Here is a 23,602-nt window from a genome sequence, read left to right as displayed (position 1 = left end):
ATGCCTAATCTATATTAATGTATTATAGATGATAAAAGTTGTACCTTAGAGTACAACTAAAATGTACACTAAAATGTAATTATGCCTGGTTTTACATATGTGAACTATGTATCCAATTAAGAATTTAAACTATGAATCAGTTATCTCTCTCTCTCTCTTACACACACACACACACACACACACACACGGAAACTTACCTGAGTTGCTCTGAAGGCCTCAGGATTTACTCCTTCACTTCCCTTTCCTCCAGGTACAGCCATGAAGGGAGCTTGTTCATTGCTTGGGCTATCTCTGACTCTTTTCTGTGGTGTCTTCTGATCCATCTTCTTTGTAGCATATGACATCTGGGACACTGTTGTTTCTTCACTGAGCTCAGAAATAGCGGGACTAATGACAGTATCCTGTAGCTCCGCACTCTCTTTCTGCAACCTATCTTTGTGCAATTTTTCTGGGAGAAGGGATACCATAACTATAGGGCTTTCCATTTCTAGAAATCTATCTCCATTTGTTTCTTTGGTTGTTACTACTTTAGATTTGAGCATTCCACAAAGTTCAGGATCACCTTTGCTCTCCTGATGATAGAAGTCTTTTCTGTCTGAGGATTCTAGACAACTGGCCTCTTTTGCATCTACTTTAGAAACTGTAATTTCTTCCAGTTTAAGAGCTCTTGTTGAATTAGAAGGTACTTCTTGGTATGACTTTTCTTTACACTTTTTAGCTATGGAAATTGGATCTTTGGTTTCCTTAGTCTTAATAATAACATAGGAATCTTGATGATCATTGGTTTCTTGTCTGGTGGTTTCTTGGACAGCTCTGTATGTTTTGGAAGTTTGGGATATATCTGTAACTTGAGCTTTTAAAACTGATTTTTGTTTGCATAATACTTCAGGTTTGGGAGTCCCAGAAGAAAATGGCTCACTATGTGTCCCACTAGTGGTTTCTTGAGATAAATTTTCTCCTGGTTTTAAAGTAGAATAGAGGCTTACATTTCTTCCTTCCCCTTGACTGACTTGTGTAGAGCTGAAGAATGTTGGAACATCTTGATTTCTTGCAGAAATTTCTTTAGTTGTCATTTGGCAAGAGTCTTCAGTTTTACAAGTAACAGAAAATTTCATTTCTCTACCAGTTTCTTTCCCTGTTTCACTTCCATTCATTTCTACAGACTGGAAGTCATACACATCACCAATGGTAGTTTTCTGATTTAACTCTGCTTCAGAAAGAACTGCTGGTTTACATGTTTGGGCACTTTCTTTTACAATCATCTCCCTCTTCTCTCTCTTACTCTTCACCCTAGTATTCACTGGCTGCTCACTCAGCAAATTGCCTGATGTTTCATGATTTGATTCTTGTACCTCAGAAGCAATTTCCCTTAGACTTTTTCTTGCTTCTTCAACATCTAGGCCTGAGGTGGACTGCTTGATATGAATAATCATTTCTGTTGGTGACACTACTTTTTCCTGCTCTACATCTGTATTTTTTCCCAAATGATTTTTAGCAAGCTCATCGAGTGTCAAATCAGAAGGTTCTGAGTAAGTATGCATCACTGAAACTTGGTCTGAGGATTTACCTTTAAGATTGCCATGAATAATGATGTTGACTGCTCCTTTAGCACCTCGAATTCTTCCCTCGTCTTGATCTTTACTGTCCACTTCCTTCAATGAACTCTTCCTGCTTCTTTTTGCCATTTCCCCAACTGAATCTCTTACTTTAACCTTTCCTTGTGTAGACTGACTTTCAATTTCTAAGAATCTGTCATGGTCTCCTTTATCACAACTCACTTCAGCAGTCTGATTACACGCAGTTAACATTGCTTTCTTTAGAAATTCATTATTTACCTCACATACTTGAATTTCATCTTGCTTTTCAATATGAGCTCCATCATCATGAGACGTTAAAGCAGCTGCCAATTCAGGGCTGAGAAGTCTTCTCTCAACAGCTTCTTGCATTGTCACTCTTTGATCATTAAATATGTCAATAATTCCTCCATTCAATACCTGATGAGATGCAATAATTCTGGCCATGTCTTCATCCATCAGTTTCTGTTCCAAAGCTGATGCTAATGTAAGTCTTTTGCCTGTGGCTGTATCTATGATTCCACCAGTGTTTGCCTGAGTTTCCAAAATCTTCAGTGTAGATGGAATGTCTACTTTTCCAAGCTGAATTGCTTCAGACAATGTAAGTACCCTGTCGCTCATCCCATCTTTAATGTCTGAGAAGGGAATTACTTCTAGGTATCTCAATCCAGATTCAATATCAATCTTACATTTCTTTACCAAATCTGAGTAGGGAATAATTCTGCAATTTTCAGGATCTATAACCCCATGCATCATTCCTGAAGCTAGTACTGCCTTTTTAGTTAACAGTTCTTCTTTGTTAGGTTCTGCACAGGTCAACTGCTGGCTAGAAATGATATCCACAAGATTCTCATTTAAGGCCTGAATTTCTTGGATTTCTCTTTTCATTTCTGGGGTAACAAGATCTAATTTTATAGCTTCGGGGAGTGAAAGTGTTTCCTTTGTTTCAGGATGAAAAAACTGCTGGAGGTTTAAGTTCTCAACTTTTTTGAGTTGGTTGGCTAGATCTTCATCAATCAAGCCATGTTTAAAGGCATTATCAACAGAAAGTCTCATTCCAGATATATGGTGAATGATACCTCCATCAACTAGCTGTTTAGTCAAGAAATAAATGGCTTCCTCTCTCTCCAAAAGACCTCTGTCAATGGCTTGTACAACTGTTAAAAGGGCTTTATTCTCAGGGTCCACAAGTCCTGTTGTTTCCATTTGTAGACCAATCAATCTCTCTCTAACTGTTTTGTCAGCATCTCTGCCTTTGGAAGCCTTCTCCAGATTTATAAGGTCTGTCTGCTCAGCATTGTCCACCAAACCAAGATTTGAGGCCAAAGTTACTGAAAGTTTTTTGCCTCGTTTCAGGTCAACAATTCCACCAGTTAACACCTGTCCCTCTAAAATTCTGGTGGCTGTTTCCTTGTGAAGAAGTCCAACTGCCACTGCATCATTAACAGAGCATAGTGTGTGAGTACGGGGGTCTAAGACACCACTTATAGCTTTATCTGCATTGAGAACATTATGTAATAATGTCTCGTCCATCAGACCTTCATCAATAACTTCTTCAGTTGTCAAAGACTCAGAGGTCTTAGAGTCAAAGAACCCCCGGAACATGTTCAGTTTTTCCATAAGTTTCACAGCAGTGTGGCTAGGCACAATACCTTGCACTATTGCTTCACTTAGTAAAAGTTTCTGACCTGTTCCTTCATGAAGTATACCACCATCTAGAAGCTGTGCAGACAATACATTTAAGGGAGCTTCTTTAAGCAACTCAGGATGATTGCATGAAAAGGAAGTCTCAATATCATGATCTTCTGTGTCAGTCTTTTGTATTATCACCATATCACCATCTGCAACTCTTTGGCCTTCTTGGCTTTGTTTACAGCCATCCTTAGCTAAAAGCATTTCACTTAACACCTTTTCTTTGTCCAAAGAATGAATATTCACATCACTTTCTGACTTAAATCCTAATTTTAAACCTGACTTCTCTGCCTGAACTTGTGACTTTTTCCTTTGGGATTTAATGAGAGGCCTTTTAGTTTCACTTGGAATATATTCAGTCTTATGAGACTTTGCTTGTTCTTTCTGACTTGTAAAGGAAGTCTTTCTGGGAGCTTGCCATTTTCCCTTTGTTGTTTCAACAGAAAAAACATCTTTGTCAACCACCAACGGCCTACCTTCAGTTTCCTTAGGAGGTATCACCAGGAGTTCTCTGCTGGCATTTTCTCTAGTAGAAGTTTCTGTTTGGTCTTCATTTTTAGTATTTAACAACTGCCTTTGTAACTCTGAGTTGACTTTATTTATGACCTTCAAAGAGTCAACATTTCCAGTAACCACTTTTTGTTCTCCTATAGACAGATCCTTTTCAGGGTTCTCTAAAGAAGAATATTTTATTCCTATAACAGTCTTTTTGCCTTTTGCTTCAGCGCAATCTTCTTGATGGGTATATTCTTTGTTCTGAGAAAAAAACTGGAATCTCACAGTGAGCTTATCATTGAAAGTTTCTGTGATGTTCTCACTAGCTGATTCTTGAAATTTCTTAGGATTGTCTAGTCTATAATGTCCAATTTCAAGCACTTCTGAAGGACTTGCTTGATATTCATCTCTGGATGTAAGGATCTCCATCAGTTCTTGATCTAACAGAAGCACCCTCTGTCCATTGTGCACATTAATATAGCTATGAGTCATCAGTTGAAATAACAACTTATCTCCATGGTTTGATATACCCTCAGTTTGGCCCTTGTTGCACAGAAGTGCTGCTGTTCCAGAAGTAGTACCTGATGTTTTTCTCTCTGAAAAATCTACTAATTGCATGTGGGGCATCACATCAGGGATACAAATTAATTTTAAGCTGTTGGCAAGATCTTTGTCCAAAATACTAGTTTCTATTGCTTTCTTCCAGGAGCAAATCTCTGTGGTTTCTGGTAAAAAAAGAGCTTCAATATGCTCTCGGTTACTAAGGATTTTGCATGCTAGTTCAGTAGACACAATACCTTGTTCTAGAGCATCTGTAATTGCAAGAATCTCTCCAGATTCAGGCCATAGGAACCCCATGAATGACCAGAGGGATTCCAATATCACAAGGGCAATCTTAGCAGTTACTAGGTCATTGCTTACTGCTTCATCTATTGTTATCCTACGCCCTGTGACAGTGTCAATGATGCCTCCAGTCTGAAGCTGCCTTATGAGAATAGCACAGGCCATATCTTGGTCAATCAAATTATGTCTTACAGCCTCTTCTACTGTAAGTCTGTGTCCTGTTCTTGGATCTACAATGCCACCTGCAAAAAGCTGAGCTTCAAGCAGCCGGATAGTGACTTGCCTATCTATTAGCCCTTCTTGAACAGCACGAAAAATGTTAACCTTCTGGTCTGATTTCAAGCTCACCATTCCTCCTGCCAACTGCTTGACAGGCAATAATTTCAATCCAGATTCCTGGTGGACAATACATCTTTGCATCAGATCCAGTAAACCTATTTTCTCAGCTGTGTTGGGGTCTATCAAATTCCTGGATGATCTCAGGTGAGACTCTAATGCTGAATGAAGCCCAGCAGAAATGAGGCCTTGATGAAAAGCTTCCTCCAGGTTAATACAGTTCTCATTGGGGAAAACTTTGAAACCACCAGTTGCCAGGTGAACTTCTAAGACTTTCAGTCCAAATCTCTCACTGATTATTCTCTTTTCAATTGCTTCTACCACAGAAAGGGGACCTTTGTTTGCAGTAAGCCTGCTTACTAAGGACAGGGTATCCTGTAGCTCCCAGAGACGCTGGTACATAGGAGGATTAATGAGGTTTCTGGCAAGGCCCTCCTCCAAAGAGAGTTCTTCACTAGTCTCAGGAGCAATGAGACCAGACATGATAACCTGGGATTCCAGAAGCATAAGGCCTGTATCTTGGTCAATGAGGCCCTTTTGCATGGCTCTGAAGATGGGAAACATCTCCACTGTGCCTAGGTCAATAACCCCAGCAACTGCTCTGAAACCCTAAAAGAAAAAAGGAAAAAGAAAACTAAGTCAGAACCAATGGCAAAGAACAATTATTGAAAGGAATCATTCAACAAACTAATGTATATAAAATTCTGACCACAGAAAAACTCAGCCCTGATAAGTCTCAACATGTAGGAAATATTCTGAAGCAAACCTGGTAGTGTTAATGAAAAAAAAATTGTAAACTGCAGAATATTTAGTAGGGCCCAAAATTCATAGATTATTTGAAGGATGATGGATGGCATTTAGCATATCTGAGTGACAAGCTCTACAAAGTGGCAAGCAGTAAATGTGAAAGGACAGTTATTTCTAAGACTAAATCATTACAAAGGGTTTTAAAAACACCTACCAGTTCGGAGAAAGTAAAAAAAAAAATCAACCTCATATAGCAACTTCTCAGTGTTGAAACCCATGCAGAAGACTCTGGAAGAAGCACGTCTCTGCTGATGGGTACAGCAGGAGTGGTCCACAGCATGAGAGATTTAAACAGCCCAACAGCCACAAAATAGTTATGCATCCTAAGAATAGGCTTGTGTATACACCCAAGCAACTGGGACATTTACAATCATTGTGGCCAATGGCTTTACAACAATGTGGCTTTACAACAATGGATCTAAGTTAAATTTTCCAATCTGAATTATATTTATTCTAGGACTTGGAAATAGCAAGACAAGAAGGAACAAGTTGGGTGCTAGTAGCTCATGTTTGTAATCTTAGCTACTTAGGAATTTGAGATCTGAGGATTATAGTTCAAAGCCAGGCTGAGCAGGCAAATCCATGAGAATCTTTATTTCCAAGTCACCACTAAAGACTGAAGTGGTAGAGCAGTAGCCTTGAGTCGAAAAAGCTCAGGTATAGTGCCCAAAGTCCTGATCAAGCCCAAAGAAAGAAAGAGAGAGAGAGAGAGAGAGAGAGAGAGAGAGAGAGAGAGAGAGAGAGAGGGAGGGAGAGAGGGAGAGAGGGAGGGAGAGAAAGAAAGAAAGAAAGGAGGGAGGAAGAGAAAGAGAGAGAGGAAGAGAGAGAGGGAGAGAAAGGAGAGAGAGGGAGGGAGGGAGGGAGGGAGAGAGGAAGAGAGGGAGGGAGGGAGAAAGAAAGAAAGAAAGAAAGAAAGAAAGAAAGGAAGGAAGGAAGAGAAAGAAAGGAAGGAAGGAAGGAGGAAAGAAAGAGAGAAGAGAGAGAAGAAAGAGAAAGAGACAGAAAGAGGGAGAGAGGGAGGGAAAGAGGAAGGAAGAAAGGAAAAAGAAAGGGGAATACTCTAGGGACCAGACTCTTGCCTCAGGAATCACTGGTAACTTTCCTTCTGATCTAGGCTTGAATGGGTAGAATAGTAACAATGATGATAACAACCACTTACTAGGTTTATTTACCACTGACAATCCTCAAAATGATCCTAATAGCTGTTTTGAACTTTACAATTTTGGGGGAGGGACGGGGTGGGGGAGGATATGAAGGGACAGGAAGGGGAAACAAAGCAGGAGGCTACAATGCTTGATAAGAAATGTGCTCATTATCTTACCCATGTAATTGTAACCCCTCTGTACAGTATTTTCACAAAAAAATACTAATAGATAACTGAAAAAAATTAGCTGTTTTAATCTTAGTTTATAAGTAAGAAAATAAGCCACAGAGAGGGTAGTTAACTTACCCAATGTCAAAATACTAGTGAGTTCCAAAAATAAATCAAGTCTAGATTTTAAATCTTACATTATAAACTGCCTGTTCAATTGACTCCAGTATTATTAAAACAAACATACAAACAAAAAAACAAGCCAAGGTACATTTTACATAAGTTAGGCCCTAAGGTTGCTGAATAAGTCAAACCTCACACATTGCAAAAATCACCTTTGTACATCCTAGAAACAACTTCTAAAGAGTTCTCATTTTGAAGCCTGTTATCACAGAAAGATGTTGTTTAGATTTTAAATTATTTAAGAGCTTAACCAGTTAGAACACTACTACTTTCACAATTTTTCAGCTCTTCTTGTCCATATTCATTATCTTCATTTCCTTCCATCCTCTCTTTGGTCAGTGTTGCTTTCTAGTCCTTATTAAACTCTTTGTAACTTATCCATGGATACCTTTGTTGAAGCAATTGTATCACCTTCTTGTCTTGTAAGCAATGAATTTCATTTCTATGTCAGTGAGAAATAAACCCCATAAAAGCCTACTTTATCCATTCAGTGTAAAAGACAGTGCCTGTAGCACAATGAACATGGGGCGAATGAATGGATAAGTAGAAAGAAAGCCCTTAAATCATTAAGCCAGATTTTTTTAATGTACGCTCAAGATTTTAAACCTGATGACTGTACACTAGAAGAAAGCAAGATAACAAATGAGGGAACAGTAGAACTGGCTCACTTCTTTCACTGAAAGAGCTCAATTAATGGAATAATTCGTAGGCTTTGCTACACTAAATATAATACTATTTGCTATATTCCCCTCATCTTGTTTTCTAACCCAGACTATAGGATTCTAACTCAAACATGTACCAATCTACTATGTCTCTTTTACAGAGAAACTGAAAAAGTTCATGGACTTGAGATATCTGAAAATTCCTTTTAGAAAAATCCATGTAAGGCCTATTTAGCAGCAAACAAAATTTCTTCTATAAGATTCACTGAGCCTCAGAAACACTGACATTGAACACAGATGTGGAGTCTAGCCAAACAGAAAAGACTACACAGATCCTTCCAACATCATCATAACTGGAGGATAGGCAGACAGCACTAAACTGGGAAGTAATCCAAAAAAGAAAATCCATTTCAGCCCTACCAAACATGGACATTGTGACCTAAACAAGCATTAAAAGACAGAGGAAAAAGAAGGAAAACATAAAAGGCTTCTACTTACCAGAGTTGTAGGGCACGCCTCGGGTAGATAAGAGATAGAGCCTTATGGAGCAGCTCAGCCGTATCACACACACAGTGTAAGCTTGGTGTTAGCGTCCAGCATGCGACTGTTTTGTTTTTTGTATTTTGTTTTTGTTTTTTTTTTTTTGGTTTTTTTTTTTTTGCAAAAAAGAACCCCAAACAGGTCGTCCTCTTTTCCCTTTGTGCATTTGTGCTTAAACTCCAAAGGGTTAGTGAAACTTGTAAGCAAGGATGTCAGTTAATCAGAACAATACTTCACATGAAACACACACAGTACAGGGACACATCATGCTCAATGTAGTGGTGCTCAGCAGCTTGTCTTTATTCTCCAGCCCCCGCCCCAATTTTTTTTTTAAACTTTCAAAATGAGAACTGAATGTTCTCAGCAAGCAATTGTTAAAACTTTTCATATACTCCCTTATATGGTGAAGCAACAAGCCATTAGAAGTGGGTTACTTTATATAGATAATGCTACATCAGCATATTCTTTTTGGAATACCCCATCAAATGAGGGCTGGTCTGTCTTTACAACTCTAGCTCCTGGTGCATAAATTTATATCCAAGGGCCAAAAGTCAAGGTTTATTTTGTCTGAGCTTTATTTTAAACATCATTTGAATCTAATTTGATTGCCACATGAACTCAAGTTTTGTTCTTCCCCACAAATTGGCCATTGCTTCACAACATAGGAAATAAGCAGGCAAACACACACATATATATGTATATATCCCATAGACACATGTATATATTATGGTAAGTGTACGCACACATAAATATTCAGGAAGTACTTAGGACAACCAACAACAAACTACAACAACTTTTATATGGTCCAGGAAATAACATGGAGTAGAACTGGTAAAGCTGTCATGTGATGGGATGACCATGAGTAGGGGGAACCAGTGTCTCAGTCAGTGAACTTCATCTACCAGTTTGCTTTGAAATGGCATTCATTTCTCAGTCTTCATTGTAGGGAAGGAAAGGTTCACAGCTTTTCCTTCCCAATATCCATAACTCTTGGTTAACAACTTTGGGGTGAGAAAGCCACAAAGGAGTAATCTTACTGCCCTGTGATCAGATATAGTACAAATTTATGTTCTCCTGGACTGCTTTCAGCAACAAAATGATAAAAGACAGAAAAAAGGTCCAAAGGTTTGTCCTTTGGTGTTTTAACTGACTAATACATCATGGAACCCCAGTTAAGATACACAAGACAAATGGTTGCTAAGGTGAAGTTAAAAATTAAGTCACATGGGTCATGGAAAGCTAGTGATTGTGACTCTCAATCAGCAACATTGTTTTCACACACTCGGAGAAGGTATCCTCCCAACATTGGAAGACAAAAACTAAAAATACCTTTTGTTCTGTCTGCTGAGCCAACTGGCTCTGGAGCTGTTGGAGCTGGTTTGCTGAACCATCACAAAGATCATGGTAAGCCTTGTTCAGGGCATTCAATTGCTCAGAAATCTGCTCCTTCTCTTTTTCTGAGAGTCTAGGAGATGAAGCATTAAAGATGATTTAAAAAATTAATTGTAGCTGGGTGCCAGTGCCTCACACCTGTAATCCTAGCTACTCAGGAGCCTGAGATCTGAGGATCATGGTTCAAAGCCAGCCCAGGCAGGAAAGTCCACAATTGTGATCCTCAGATCTCAGCCTCCTGAGTACCTAGGATTACAGGCTTGAGCCATGGGCACCTGGCAGCTATTCTTATTTTAAAATAAAATGTTTTGAAAAGATTATAACAAAGTCTCATTTATCCATCACCCATCTATTGAGCTTTACCAATTTTAGGGAGAGGTAGAAAGACAACTGGGGTTTAAACTCAGAGCCTTAACTTAAGATATGTATACAGTCCTTTTTGCTTTAGTTATTTTTCAGACAAGATCTTGCCAACATCAACCCATGATTCTCCTACTTATCCAACCCGTAGAGCTGAAATTACAATTGTCAACATCCACATGCATTCATTAACATGGGGGTTCACAGCATCAAACTGCAATCCTCCTGATCTCTACCTCCAGAGTAGCTTGGAATTACAGATATGCACTATCGTGCCTGGCATATTAATTTTTAGTCTTTAAAACAATTTTTAAGACAGGATTTACTACATAGCACAGCTGGCCTTGAATTTGCAACTCTTTCCTTCTGCCATAGCCTCTTACACACTGAGATTACAGGTAGGCATCAGCTTAAATTATAATATTTAACTGTATTTTCTATAGGTCTTTTACTAAGAAATAGATACTATGCATGTAATTGAAGCTCACTATGTATTTTGTATAAAGTCCACTCATTTTTGTATCTTCCCAAAGGTAATCATCTCCTAAATCTGTTGGTTCCTGCAACTTGCCATTTTTTTATTTTTAATTCTGCATTATTACCATGAATGAAGTATATAAGTTCATATTAGATCTGTCCATCAATTCAATGGGATTCCTAAGCTTTTCTTGATTTTTTTTTCTTTTTTTTGAGGGGTTAGTTGTAGGGTTTGAACTTTGGGCCTAGGCGCTGTCTCTGAGCTCTTTTGCTCAAGACTAGCACTCTACCACTTGCAGCTACAGCATCACTTCTGGTTTTCTGGTGGTTAGTTGGAGACAATCTCACTTTCCCTCCTGGGCTGGCTTTAAATCAGAATCCTCAGATCTCACAGGTGTAAGCCACTGTTGCCAGGCTCCTTTCTCTTTTTCTTGGCCAGTTGTGGGACTTGAACTCAGGGATTGAGCTCTGTCCCTAACCTTTTTGTGCTGAAGCCTAGTGCTCTACCACTTGAGCTACAGTGCTACTTCCAGCCTTTTCTGAATAGAGATAAGAGATAAGAGTTAGAGATAAGAGTGTCACTGACTTTTCTGCCTGGGCTGGCTCTGAACCAGGACCCTCAGATCTCAGCCTCCTGAGTAGCTAGGATTACAGATGTGAGCCACTGGTGCTCAACTCCAGCTTCTTTCTTGATTTTAAAATTTTTCTGTTAGTCTACCAGTCCTATTATCTTTAATTTCTTCTCTTTAGGAGTCTAGATCTCATAGTGCATCCTCTTTGCTCTGTCCTCTCACTGATCTGGGTAAGACCCTAACCCCGGATCAATCAAACCACTGAACCTCTTTGCTCCTAGACTTCTTATGCTGCTAAGTATGCCCAACTGGGGGTTGGATCTATAACCTCAACTAGGCCTTGGTATTTCCTAACAATCTTTTTGGGAGTTCCCAGAGAAGCCCCTTTTCTTTCTGCCTCAACACCACTTTAATATTCAGTAAACACTTCTGCCTATTTGAAAGAGAAATTATAGACCATTGGACACCATTCTTCTCATATTCTGGCTTTCCTCCTGACAATATTATATTCATGTGTGTCTTTCCTAATCCCCAACCCCTCATGCAGAAAAAAACAAAACAAAACTATTCTAACTCTTAACGTTACACTTTCTATTAATGAATTTTAACATCCTACACACCGTCTGGAACCTTCTTCATTTTGTCCTTGAGACTCAGTCCATAAACAGTTAAATATTTGGACTAATATAGTTAACATACTCTTAGTATATATTTGGTATTTCTACCCTGATGTCCGATAGGTTGGTTTTTTGTTTTTTTTGTAGGTTGATTTTTTGTTTTATTTGTTTTTTGTTTTGTCAGTCATGGGGCTTGAACTCAGGGCCTGGGCTCTTTCCGCTCAAGGCTAGCACTCTACTACTTTGAGCCAGTGTCATTTCCGGGTTTTTTGAGTGGTTAATTGGAGATAAGTGTCTCATGGGGACTTTTCTGCCCAGTCTAGCTTTGAACTGAGAGCCTCAGAGCTCAGCCTTCTGAGTAGCTAGGATTACCGGCATGAGCCATAAGATTTTCATACTTAGGTCTTCTCCTTCAACCTACACCTTTACCTGTTTTCTATCTTGGTTAATCATACACCCTATCACCTAAGCCAAAAATCCTGAAGTTCTATCTGATGACTATCAGGTATCACCAAACCCATACTATCATCTTTACTATCTCTTAAATCTTTGTCTCCCCATCTCCCACCAACATTTCTTGTCATTATAGAGATAGCCCCTAACTTATCTTCTCACCTCCTTTGAACGCTTTTTCTACATAGTCTAACAACCATAAACAAAACCTAATTAGGTTTAAAATTCCTCATAGCCAACAAGATAAAATGAACATTTTTCAGTATGTTATGAAACTATATAAAACTCTTCATAATCTGGCTCTTCTTGCTCATATAAATTCTCCAGTCTGCATTCTCATAATCAACTTCAAATTTAGCTAGAAACAGTAGGTCTCCCAAATGTCTGACTTTTAATACTTACTTATGACCATGCTTGGCCAAGAAGATTTGTGAAGTTTTAATGGCCTCTGAAACTTGTTCCTTCTTGGTTGTCAGTTCTTCTGCCAGAACCTAGTAATAGAAAAAAGGAAAAGCTGCTAAACCCCAAAATAAAATAGTCAATTTTTTTTCATTTTTGGTGCAGTCCTGGGGCTTGAATTCAGGGTCTGGGTACTGGCCCTGAGCTTTTTTTGCTCAAAGCTAGTTCTCTACCATGTGAGCCACAGCTCCACTTGCAGCATTTTTGGTAGTTTAGTGGAGATGAGAGTCATATCTCAGCTGCTTGAGCAGCTAGGATGACAAGCATAAGCCACTGGCACCCAGCAAGGGTAAAACACTTTTTTTTGGGGGGGTCAGTCATAGGGCTTGAACTCTGGACCTGGGAGCTGTCCCTTAGCAATTCAGCTCAAGGCTAGCACTCTAACACTTGAGCCACAGCACCACTTCCAGTTTTCTGAATGGTTTATTGGAGACAAGAGTTTCTCAAACTTTTCCTGCCCAGGATGGCATTGAACCCCAATCCTCAGATCTCAGCCTCTTGAGTAGTTAGGATTGCAGGTGTGAGCCATTGGCGCCTGGCTCAAACACTTTTTGAAATAATAATTATTTTTTGGTGTCAGTCCAGGGCTTGAACTCAGGGTGTTTTGCTTAAAGGTACCACTCTACAACTTAACCCACATCTCCACTTCTGGGTTTTTGATGTTTAATTGGAGATAAGAGTCTCAAACCATCTTGCCAGGCTGGCTTTGAGCCATGATCTTCAGATCTCAGCCTCCTGAGAAGCAAGGAATATAGGTGTGAGCCACCAATACCAGGCTAAATTAAATTTTTTAAGTCTTAGGAAAAAGTTTTGCGCTGGTAGATAACAACTATAATTCTAGCTACTCAGGAGGCAAATATCTATAGAGGAACAAGGTTCTAAGTCAGCCCAGGCAGAAAAGCCCATGAGATGCTGTCTCCAAAATAACCAACAACAAAAAAAGCAAGGCTGTAGATAGGGCTCAAGTAGTAGAGTGCCACCAAACAAACAAGCAGTGCCATCACAAGGCCCTGTCAAACCCTAGTACCTCCAAAACAAAAACATATACACTTACAACATCCCAGGAAAAAAATTACAGTGCCAATGCACTATTGCTAACTTAAAAGGTGAAAAACAACTTCTTAAGTCCTGGAAGTTAGCTTTTAATTAAGTAAAAAAGTTTATTACTACATAATCCCACATAGGCAGGATACTCACCTGCTGTTCCAAAATAGCTTTTTCAATGTCTGTGGATTCTTTGGGGTGGAATGAAGCAATCTTTCCTTGTGTATTTCTTGCAAGGGTGGACACCCAACCCAAAAGTTCTTTAACTTTCTCCACATGTTCTTGTTTTTCCTCTTCTACCACTTTCTAAAATAAGATATAGAAAATCAGTACCCAAGAAAATGTCTCTTTAAACTGCCATGACTTTAGATTTCAAAACAGGCCTGAAAGTTACTGCCCTACACATATAATACCTTGCACATTTTTATAACTCTTAGATCTACAGATAAAGAGATTGACGACAACAGATTACACAAGGCACATATGTTAGAAAGGAAGTCTTCCTAATTTAAAGAAGCAAAAGTATGGTGGTTAATGTTTTTAACAGTGTTTCTATCAGCTGTTGATTATTTGGAAATTTACTTTACAAAGATATACAGGCCTTTTTTTGGGGGCGGGAGGGACAGGGTGCAAGTCTGAAGCCTAAAGTTGGCTTTTTTGTCATGGCTGGCCATCACTTGAGCCACCCCTCCAGTCTATGCTTTTCAAAGTTACAAAAAGACTAATTTTTTTTTACAACAAATTGAATAAAATCTGAATTGCATAATAAATATTCTTCTTTTTGTTGTTGTTGTTGGTTGTAGGGCCTGAACTCTGGGCCTGGGCACTGTCCCTCAGCTCTTCAGCTCAAGACCATTGAGACAGAGTAACACTTCCAGCCTTTTCTGCTTATGTGGTGCTGAGGAATCAAACCCAGGGCCTCATACATGCAAGGCAAGCACTCTACCACTGAACCACCTTCCCAGCCCTTAACAAATATTTTATTGAAGATCTCTGTTCACATACCTTTATATGATAAAGGCATTTACAGTGGAAGTGATGGATGTCAAATAGTCAATCCTCATTATTCACAGATTATGTATTTATGAATTTGTCTACTTATTAAAATTGTTAACTCTAAAATCAAAGTATTTGTGGTCATTCCCAACAGAGCACAGAATAACAAAAATCTCTGTACATGTTACCATGCGTGGTTTCAGCTGTCATACAATGAACCAGTATATTCTTCAGTCTACTTAGTGCTGGTTTTTTTTTTTTTTTTGTCAGTCATGGACCTGAACTCTGGGCCTGGGTGCTGTCCCTCAGCTCTTCAGTTCAAGGCTAGAGCTCTACCACTTGAGCTGCAGCGCCACTTCTGGCCTTTTCTGCTTATGTGGTGCTGAGGAATCGAACTCAGGGCCTCATGCAAGCAAGGCAAGCATGGTACACCCCTGAGCCACCTTCCCAGCCTCTAAGTGCTGTATTTTTACCATGGTAGTGATTTTGTTGCTGATTTGACTTTTCTTGTGTGTGTCTGTCTGTCTTAGGGTTTGAAGTCAGCCCTAATACTCGTGCTCAAGAGTAACATTTTACTACTTGAGCAAGAGCTCCAATTCTGGCTTTTGGGTGGCTAGCTGGAGCTAAGAATCTCATAGATTTTTCCTTTCTAAGCTGGCTTTGAACTGTGATTTTCAGATCTCAGCCTCTTGAGCTGCTAGAATTACAAACATGAGCTACCAGTACCCAGCTCTGATTTCACTATCTAAAATGGCTCTTAAGCTTTTATAGTCCTAGAGTGCAATCCAGTGTTTACAAGCATAAGAAGGCTGTGATATGCCTTGTGGAGAAAACACTTTTTAATAAGTCTGAACAGACCTGAGTTACACTGGCCATGAATTCAATTTTGGTGAACCAATAATATATAGTAAACAAAGTATACGCAAACAAAAATACACATAAAACAAGGTTATATACTAATGTATTGGAGAACTATGACCAGAGACTTATAGGAAGTTAACCTTATATTTCCTTATAGGAGCACTAATTCAGTATTTGCTACATAGGAAGTTTCTAGATCATTAAAATGGAGGGCTGTGCAGGGAACTTTAATTTTGATAGATGAGGCATGAGAACTGTGTCTGTGTGTGTTTTGCTGGCCTTATACATACTAGCCACATATTCTACCACTGGAACTAGACCTCAATCTGAGGATTTTTAACTGTACTTTCAAGATGATTTAGACCCACCTCCTCTTCCTCTAACCGCCGGAGTGCATCACTGATGTATTTCACATGCTGAGTTGTTAAGGTCACCAATGCTGTATAACGCGTTCTCAAGTCCATGAACTATAGTTCAAAAGAACAATTTATATCAATTTTCTGCCAGAAAAGTAAATTTCAATAGTGGAAAATAAGAACATTTTTATGAAGTCACATATTCAACAAAAAGATAAGTCCTAAATCAAACTTACAAGTTTACACTTTTTTTTAAAGAGAAGACAACGGCACTCTCTTACCTTTTCCATTCTCTTACCTCTTGTGTGATGGCATCTGAAGAGGAAAGCATGCGACGGCGCTTACTAGGGGATTTCTGCTGTGATTCCACAAAGGCCCTGTATGTCATTAGTTGCAATTCATAGTCCTAAGAAAGGAAGAGATTTCTTTGCTTTTACGTAGGGTTTTATAGCTCGTAGACAACACACAATAGAATCACACCATTTTATTGCTAAAATGTAATTTGGTGTTTACTCAGTTTAGAGGTTAGCTGAGCTTCCTATAAAGGACCAGGAAGAAAATACTGGGCAACTATCAGAGCTTCTATCATTGTAAGTGAATCAGCCAAATCAATATGTAAATGAAAGCATGACTGTATTACAATAAAATTTTATTTAGAGACACTGAACATTGAAGTTCATATCCTTTAAAAATATCATTATTTATTTTTCTTCTTTTGATTTTTTTTCAACCATTCTCACAGGCCATACTTAGTTTACAATTTGTGACTTGCTAACCAATTTTTTTCATTCTATTAATGAGGAGGGGAAGTGAATTTTCCTGATTAACTCAGAAGGCAAACTATATTAGACTCTTCTAATCCCTACCAATAGTTTTCTCATTTTACTATGCTATTCTATGTTCCCTCTGCAACCCTGACAAAGCTGCCCTAGTCTAGGTTCTCATTCACAAGGATGGGATCATTGCTTCATTTACTCTCATTGCTTTTAGTCTTTAAATAAACCTCTAGTTTATTCTTTATCCTGTCATCTGAGTAGCTTTAAAACATGCAGATGACACATTGTTCCTCTAATTAAAGATTTCTATGAAGAGAAGTAGAGTTCCTCAAAAAGCAACATGCATGCAAATCATCTGCGAACCTTACTAAAATACAGAATCTGATTCAATAAATTTGAGAGTCTGCATTTCTGATAATTTCTCAGGTGATGCTAACGCCACTGGCTCAAATACACCACACATCATATTGAAGAGAAAAAGAGCCAAAGAGCCGAAGTTGCTGAATAGGGTATTTCATAGGTGAGTTACAACCTCCCTGCTCTTTCCCACAGACACCACCTCCTCCTTTTCCCTCCCTTCCAGATCCTTTAAGCTTCTTTTGGGATATGAGACAGTTACCTTCACAATAGTAGAATATTGCTGAGAAAATTTCTGACACTGGTCCAGCTTTGTCTGGTTTCTCTCAATTTCAGCAAATAGATCCTAAGAACCAAAACATCACATTATGATCCTGATTATCATCACTGAAAAGTAAAGGATTTTCTGTGTTTTAAGGCAGCAGTTCTCAAACATCAGTGGTATCAGAATTACCAGAAAAGCTGGTTAAAACAGACTGCACTAGAGATTCTAATTCAGCAGGTCTTGAGTTAGGCCCAAGAACTTGAACTTCTAGCATCTTCTCAAGTGATGCTGATCCTGCTCTCTGGGGATCAAACTTTGAGAAACATTTTACTTAATATTTCATGTATCACTTCATATAATCCTAACAAGGATTATAAGGCAGGTTAGATGAATAATAAGCCATGTCTGATATAGATAAGGAAATACAATATTGGATAATCAAAGTTTTAGAGCTAGTAGTAGATATGTTAGCTAAGACTAGAATCCAGGCATTATAAACTCCAGACCTCAAATTCTTAACCACAATGCCTAAGAAAACAAATCAAGATGCTTTAAATGAAAGAATTTTCATCCGCTCACAGTTTTCCCTAGATTTTCAAAACTCCAGGGCAATCCTAGTAAAATAACATGTGACATTACCAAATAGAGATACATAACCTGTCTGTTTAATGAATTCAATATGTAGTCATATAAATTCAGAACTGAAAGGGCCCAAAAGTTCCCTTTAGCTTAAATGCTAAGCAGTATCCTGAGTCCATCTGTTTGAAACCTTCTAAGAACAAGGGAGATGTGTTGTTCTTTGGGGAAACCTTCATTTGTTAGAACATCCTCCTCTCCTTTGATGAACTAACTTTTACCACCTGCTACAACCACACCTACCGTCTGCTGGCTGAGCTGCTCTGACAGTACTCTGCTATCCTCTGCCTGGCCAGGTTTCATCATTTCCTGCTGAGCAGTGGTCTCCTCAATCCACTTGATGAGAGTTCCGTGACAGGCTCGGTAATCTCCCAGAACTTCCTGGATGTTTTCAAGCTCAGATTGGCTAGAGGAGCAAAGGGAAATTGATATTACACATCCTAATACAGATACAAAAAAATAAATGAAGCAATTCCCACTACATCCAGGTCGCTAGCTGGGCTTGACCACCAGGGATGCAACTTTACTTACGAGAATAAGAATTACAAGGCTACACAACTTCTATACATGTATCCAGTACCCTCAAAGTAAGTAGAAACTAGTACCATACAGCCCTGAAAATTCCCATATGGACTATCATCCTATGATAATCCTTGTCAAGTTTTATACCTGGATAATCAAAAAGGCACTACTGGATGAACACTTATATTCTGATGACAGTGTCCTGTCAGAATACCATGTTTATGATTTAGGAATTAGTATAAATGTCTTAGGGCAGAAAATGGGAAAAAGTGAAAAATAATAATTACTACTCACTTCTGTTAGTCTAGTCAGCCTTGGGATAGATAGTAATTCAAGTACAGACAATCAATCCAAATTTATATGAATTGTATACTCTTGGCCCTGTATACTCCCTACCTATCTTAGCCCTAGAATGGTGCCATTTTCTCTACCATAATATACCTATCATCAGAAACAGGACCTCAAGTAACAAAAAACACTGCATTATTTAATGTGATAGAATTAAGAAATTCTGCAAATTGCAGCTGCATTATGAAAAATGGTTCATATCTGGATTCAAAGCCAGAGTAAGATCCAGAACCCAGGTTGTCCTGTAAGCAAATACCTTTCAAGTCTTAATTATAGACAGCCACTGTGATATATGATTTAACTAGATAAGACTAGGGCACAGGAAAAGCATTGCCAATAGTACTTTTTCTGCTAATCTAAAAGCAACACTGGCTGGGTGTCAGTAGCTTGTATCAATAACCTTACTTATGCAGAAGGCTGAGATCTGAGGATTGTGGTTTGAAGCCAGCCTGGGCAGGAATGTCCAGGAGACTCTATTCTCCAGTTAACCACCAGGAAAGCAGGAAGTAGAGCCGTGGCTCAAGTGGTAGAGTGCCAGTCTTGAGTAAAAAAATCTAAAGGACAGTGTCCACCCTCTGAGTGAAAGCCCTAGTACTAGCACCAAAAAAAAAAAAAAAAAAGCTGGAGCTGGGGATGTAGCCCAGTGGTAGAGTATATGTAAGTACTCAGATCAATCCTCAGGTTCAAAGAATTAGGTTTGCCTTGGATGGTCCCAATTTTCTGTCATTCCTTGTTCAGAATTCATACTAGAGTTTAAATTTCAATACCTATAAATTCTTGCCTTAAAACATAAATGCACAGATAGAACTTTAAACTCTAGTTTTGCTTAAGCCTTAGAACCTAAACCTAACAGGAGAAAAGGTGGGATGTAATGGATGCTGGTAGTTCACACTTGTAATCCTATTTTCTTGAAGGCTGAGAATCAGACAGTAAGGGCTCCAAGTCAGCCCAGGCAGATACATTTTTGAGACACATTTTCAACCCATAGCTGGGTATATCCCAAGTTATGTGTTAGCTGAGACTAGGAATAATCAGTGTGGGCCAGGCTAGGCAGAAAGATCCACAAGAGTCTTGTTTCATGGAGGGAAGATGGACACAATGGTATGGGCTTGTTATCTCATTGGTGATGGGAAGCCTAAAATAGGTGAATTGCAACGCAGTTCCAATAATTATTTTATTCTAAAAAACCACAGCTGGAGATAGGGCCCAGAGGTTATAGAGAAAGCCTAGCAAGTACTAAGCCCTGAGTTTAAACTCCTAGTACTACCAAAAAAGAATAACTCACCGAGTTTCTAGCTGGGCAATAACACGATGCCAACGATCTTGCAGCTGGGCACCTTTTTCCTGACAGCGCTCTAAATCCAGGTTTCGCTCTGGTGTGAGGTAAGTCATCTGCTCTGCCACTGCCTTGGCTTTGGTAATTTCCCCATCCAGGACAGAGAACACTGAATTCTTCTCTTTCACATCACTAAGCCAATGCTAAGAAATATAAGCATCATATCAGTTTGAATGATTTCCATGGTAAAAAGGAGTTAGTCTAAGGAGATAAGGACATTATCTAAGGTAGAGTTACATTATATCTGAGACTCAGAATTAGGCTCTAGAAATATCTCTACTCATCATGGTCTCTGCTTTCCTGATGCACACTAGGAAGCCAAGGGCAGGCACACCATATAGAAAAACGTGCAAAGAACTTGTGTTTGAAACCTGGTTTTACCATACATAACCTATGAAACTAAACTAAGTCACTTATCTAGTCTGAGTCTTGTTTTTCTCATTTTATAAGACAAAAATCTTTTCCCTGTTCACCCCAAAACTAACATCTAAGTGCTTTATAAACTTACATTATAGCCCTTCATTGTAGTCAATTAAATTATTATTTGATTGGTGACAAAAGGGAAGAATTAAGTGGAAACAGCCATTTCTATTTTTAGCTAGACATATTTCTCAGTCCTTTCTTCTTTGACTACATATTAGAATATATCAAATATGATAATTTGCCCAGCTCAACCAAAATTACATTTCTTTGCTCTAAAGCAATGGACACAGTAAATCAATTTGCTAAGAAAGCAGAGTACAGCAACCAACCTGCAATGTGGACCGGTGGGACTCCAGAGCTGAGAGATCTGCTGGTACTGCTTCTTCTTGACTCAGCTTGATTTCATAGCCTTTGACCAAGAGTTCAGCATCTTGTATGCTACGTACTATAATATCAATTGTCTTTAACCTGTAATGATAGAATCATCATTTTTCATTAATACACAAATTTAAAGATATAGGTTACATACCTTGAGTATTATATACAAGTTTATAAAATTTAAGTGCCCTAACCAATTTTACCATTATTAGATGACAAGGCTTTGGTATAAACAAGAAAGTAGGGTATATATGCTGCTAAGTTATGCCAGTTCAGAGTGAAGTTCTAAGTGACACTAGGATATGCACATATATGACAGACTTGTAGTATGAAGATATGAGACCAGAAATTCACTTGACATCCAAGTATCTAAGATCTATAATTCCTCAAGGTCATGAGTGGAGATAGGTGGGTATGAGGGACTCTGAAACACTAATATTTAATTCAGATAAAGTTTTTGAAACCTTTTTAGTCTCACTCCCTTTCTTAATGTCTTTGTTATTTTCAGAGGTATCTATTCAACAGAAATGAGGTAAAATAGTCCTAACACTGAAAATTTACTCCTAATCAGTATCACTGACATTTGTTCCTTATAGTCCAAATAAACACATTCCATGTTGTCAGGAACTAATGCCAAAATGTCTTACCATAGGTATATGCTCTTCTAGATCTGTGATCTTTCGAGAATATTCATGAAGATACTCTAGGGCATTCCACTTCTTATTCCATTAGAAAACATTAACCCCTGAGCCCCCAAATCTTATCTCACTCACTTATTCAAATAGACAGTAGAGAGACCATAGACATGATCCATCTTCTCCACCAGCAGATTCAGCTCTGAGCGTAGAGTTGGAATGCTTGAACCAGATGGAGATTGATGGAGAAAGCTGTTGCATTTCATGGAGACAGCATCTAGCTCAGACTTGAGTTGCTGCAAATCTTCCTGGGTGTGCTGTCAGGAACATAATGCACAACAAAGATTCAAACAAAATTGAACAAAGTTGTATGTGTGTGGGGGGATCCTTATCTGAATAGTAAAATATTAGAAATCACTGAAATGCACACAGAATGGGTAAATAATCAAACTACTGCTTTTAGATTTTAATAAAAGATAAGGATAAGGCAAGTGGAGCATTTCTAAAATGGAACAGAAAAGGATGACTGACCAAGAAGTACTAGTTGAGGTGGAATGTTAAATTGCAACCCCTCTGTAGTATATTTTGAAGTTCAATATTTAAAAATACAATGAAATAAAATGTAAATTAACAGAAATAAATGAGACTAACAATATTTAAGATAAATAACAGTTATACTGAGAGGAAAAGGGAGCAAGAACACATATAAATATTCCTGAATATAATATCTGGACTACAGATGCATCTTTAGCTATAGGTAAAAAGAATTATAAGTAAGCATTATTCATACTGAGTAGACTATTTATAAAGTAGCATGAGTTAGCAATCCTCAAATTACTATATGTAAATATCAATACTGAACAATAAGTAAATATAAGTAACATAAGATAGATTTTTCAATCTTAGGGAAGGGAGTTACCAATATAGAAAAATACTAAAAAAAATTGGTAAGGAACTATATGAATACAGATATAAGTTTATGATTGTATGTGTGTATGCGTGCAAAAGAAAGATAGGTAGAAATGGGAAAAGGGAAGGAGAAGGAAAGAGAGAAGAAGAAAACACTGATCTATGTGATATGTTTACATGTGTATCCATATATCTACACACATGCGTATATGACATACAAGCTTGCATATGAGTTCTGTCTTTTGAGCATGCCTACAATGACACAACAGGAGGATATTTGGCATCCAAGTTGGGTTTCTAAATAATATTCGCTACCCAAGAGAAGCAGAAATAGCTAACTGCTGGGATGGGGCTGGCAAAGGCACAACAATCTGGACCATCCTGTATACTCAAAAAGAAATAAGTGCTCACCAAGTACGACAATGCATGTCTATAATCCCCATACTCAGGGGGCAGAAGCAGAAGGACAGAGAGTTCAAGGCCAGCCTGGATACACAGCAAGCTCAAGTCAACTGGAGCTACATATTGAGCCTCAGTCAGAAAAAGCCAAGGGCTAAAGATAAAGCTCAGTGGTATAGCACTTGCTTAACACGCACAAGGACCTGGGTTCAATCTCCAGCATAGTGATAAGGGTTCTCAATGTTAAAAAGCCACAGAAGCCAGGTGCTGGTAGCTCATGGTTGTAACCATAGCTACTCAGGAGGATATGATCTGAGGATTGCTCTTTGAAGATGGCCCAGGCAAGAAGTCCATGAAACTCATCTCCAATTAACCAACAAAAAACTGTTAGCAGGGGCTGGGAAATTGGCTTAGTGGCAGAGTGCTTGCCTAGCATGCATGAAGCCCTGGGTTTGATTCTTCAGTACTACATAAACAGAAAAGGCTGGAAGTGGGCTGGGAAGGTGGCTCAGTGGTAGAGTGCTTGCCTTGCAAGCCTGAGGCCCTGGGTTCAATTCCTCAGCACCACATAAGCAAAAAGAAAAAAG

General features: G+C 38.6%; 1 protein-coding gene across 5 annotated transcripts in view; it reads right to left on the bottom strand.

Annotated features, from left to right (window-relative positions):
• Positions 1-23,602, bottom strand: part of Macf1 (microtubule-actin crosslinking factor 1) — a 167,687-nt gene that overhangs the window by 139,158 nt on the left and 4,927 nt on the right. For all 5 annotated transcript variants that reach the window (XM_013016840.1, XM_013016845.1, XM_013016842.1 and 2 more), the window contains exons 4-14: positions 21,846-22,024; positions 21,024-21,162; positions 20,221-20,414; positions 18,309-18,471; positions 17,427-17,510; positions 16,330-16,437; positions 16,044-16,142; positions 13,972-14,124; positions 12,718-12,806; positions 9,774-9,909; positions 198-5,549 (exon numbers count right to left, since the gene is read on the bottom strand). In XM_013016840.1, coding sequence (XP_012872294.1) covers positions 198-5,549; positions 9,774-9,909; positions 12,718-12,806; positions 13,972-14,124; positions 16,044-16,142; positions 16,330-16,437; positions 17,427-17,510; positions 18,309-18,471; positions 20,221-20,414; positions 21,024-21,162; positions 21,846-22,024 — 6,696 coding nt within the window. The remainder of the gene's footprint in view (positions 1-197; positions 5,550-9,773; positions 9,910-12,717; positions 12,807-13,971; positions 14,125-16,043; positions 16,143-16,329; positions 16,438-17,426; positions 17,511-18,308; positions 18,472-20,220; positions 20,415-21,023; positions 21,163-21,845; positions 22,025-23,602) is intronic.

Source organism: Dipodomys ordii, unplaced genomic scaffold, assembly GCF_000151885.1.
Source record: "Dipodomys ordii isolate 6190 unplaced genomic scaffold, Dord_2.0 Scaffold33, whole genome shotgun sequence".
In the NCBI taxonomy this organism is placed as follows: Eukaryota; Metazoa; Chordata; class Mammalia; order Rodentia; family Heteromyidae; genus Dipodomys; species Dipodomys ordii.
Note: the sequence above shows the minus strand (reverse complement) of the source record. Positions and strands in the feature narration are given on the sequence as shown.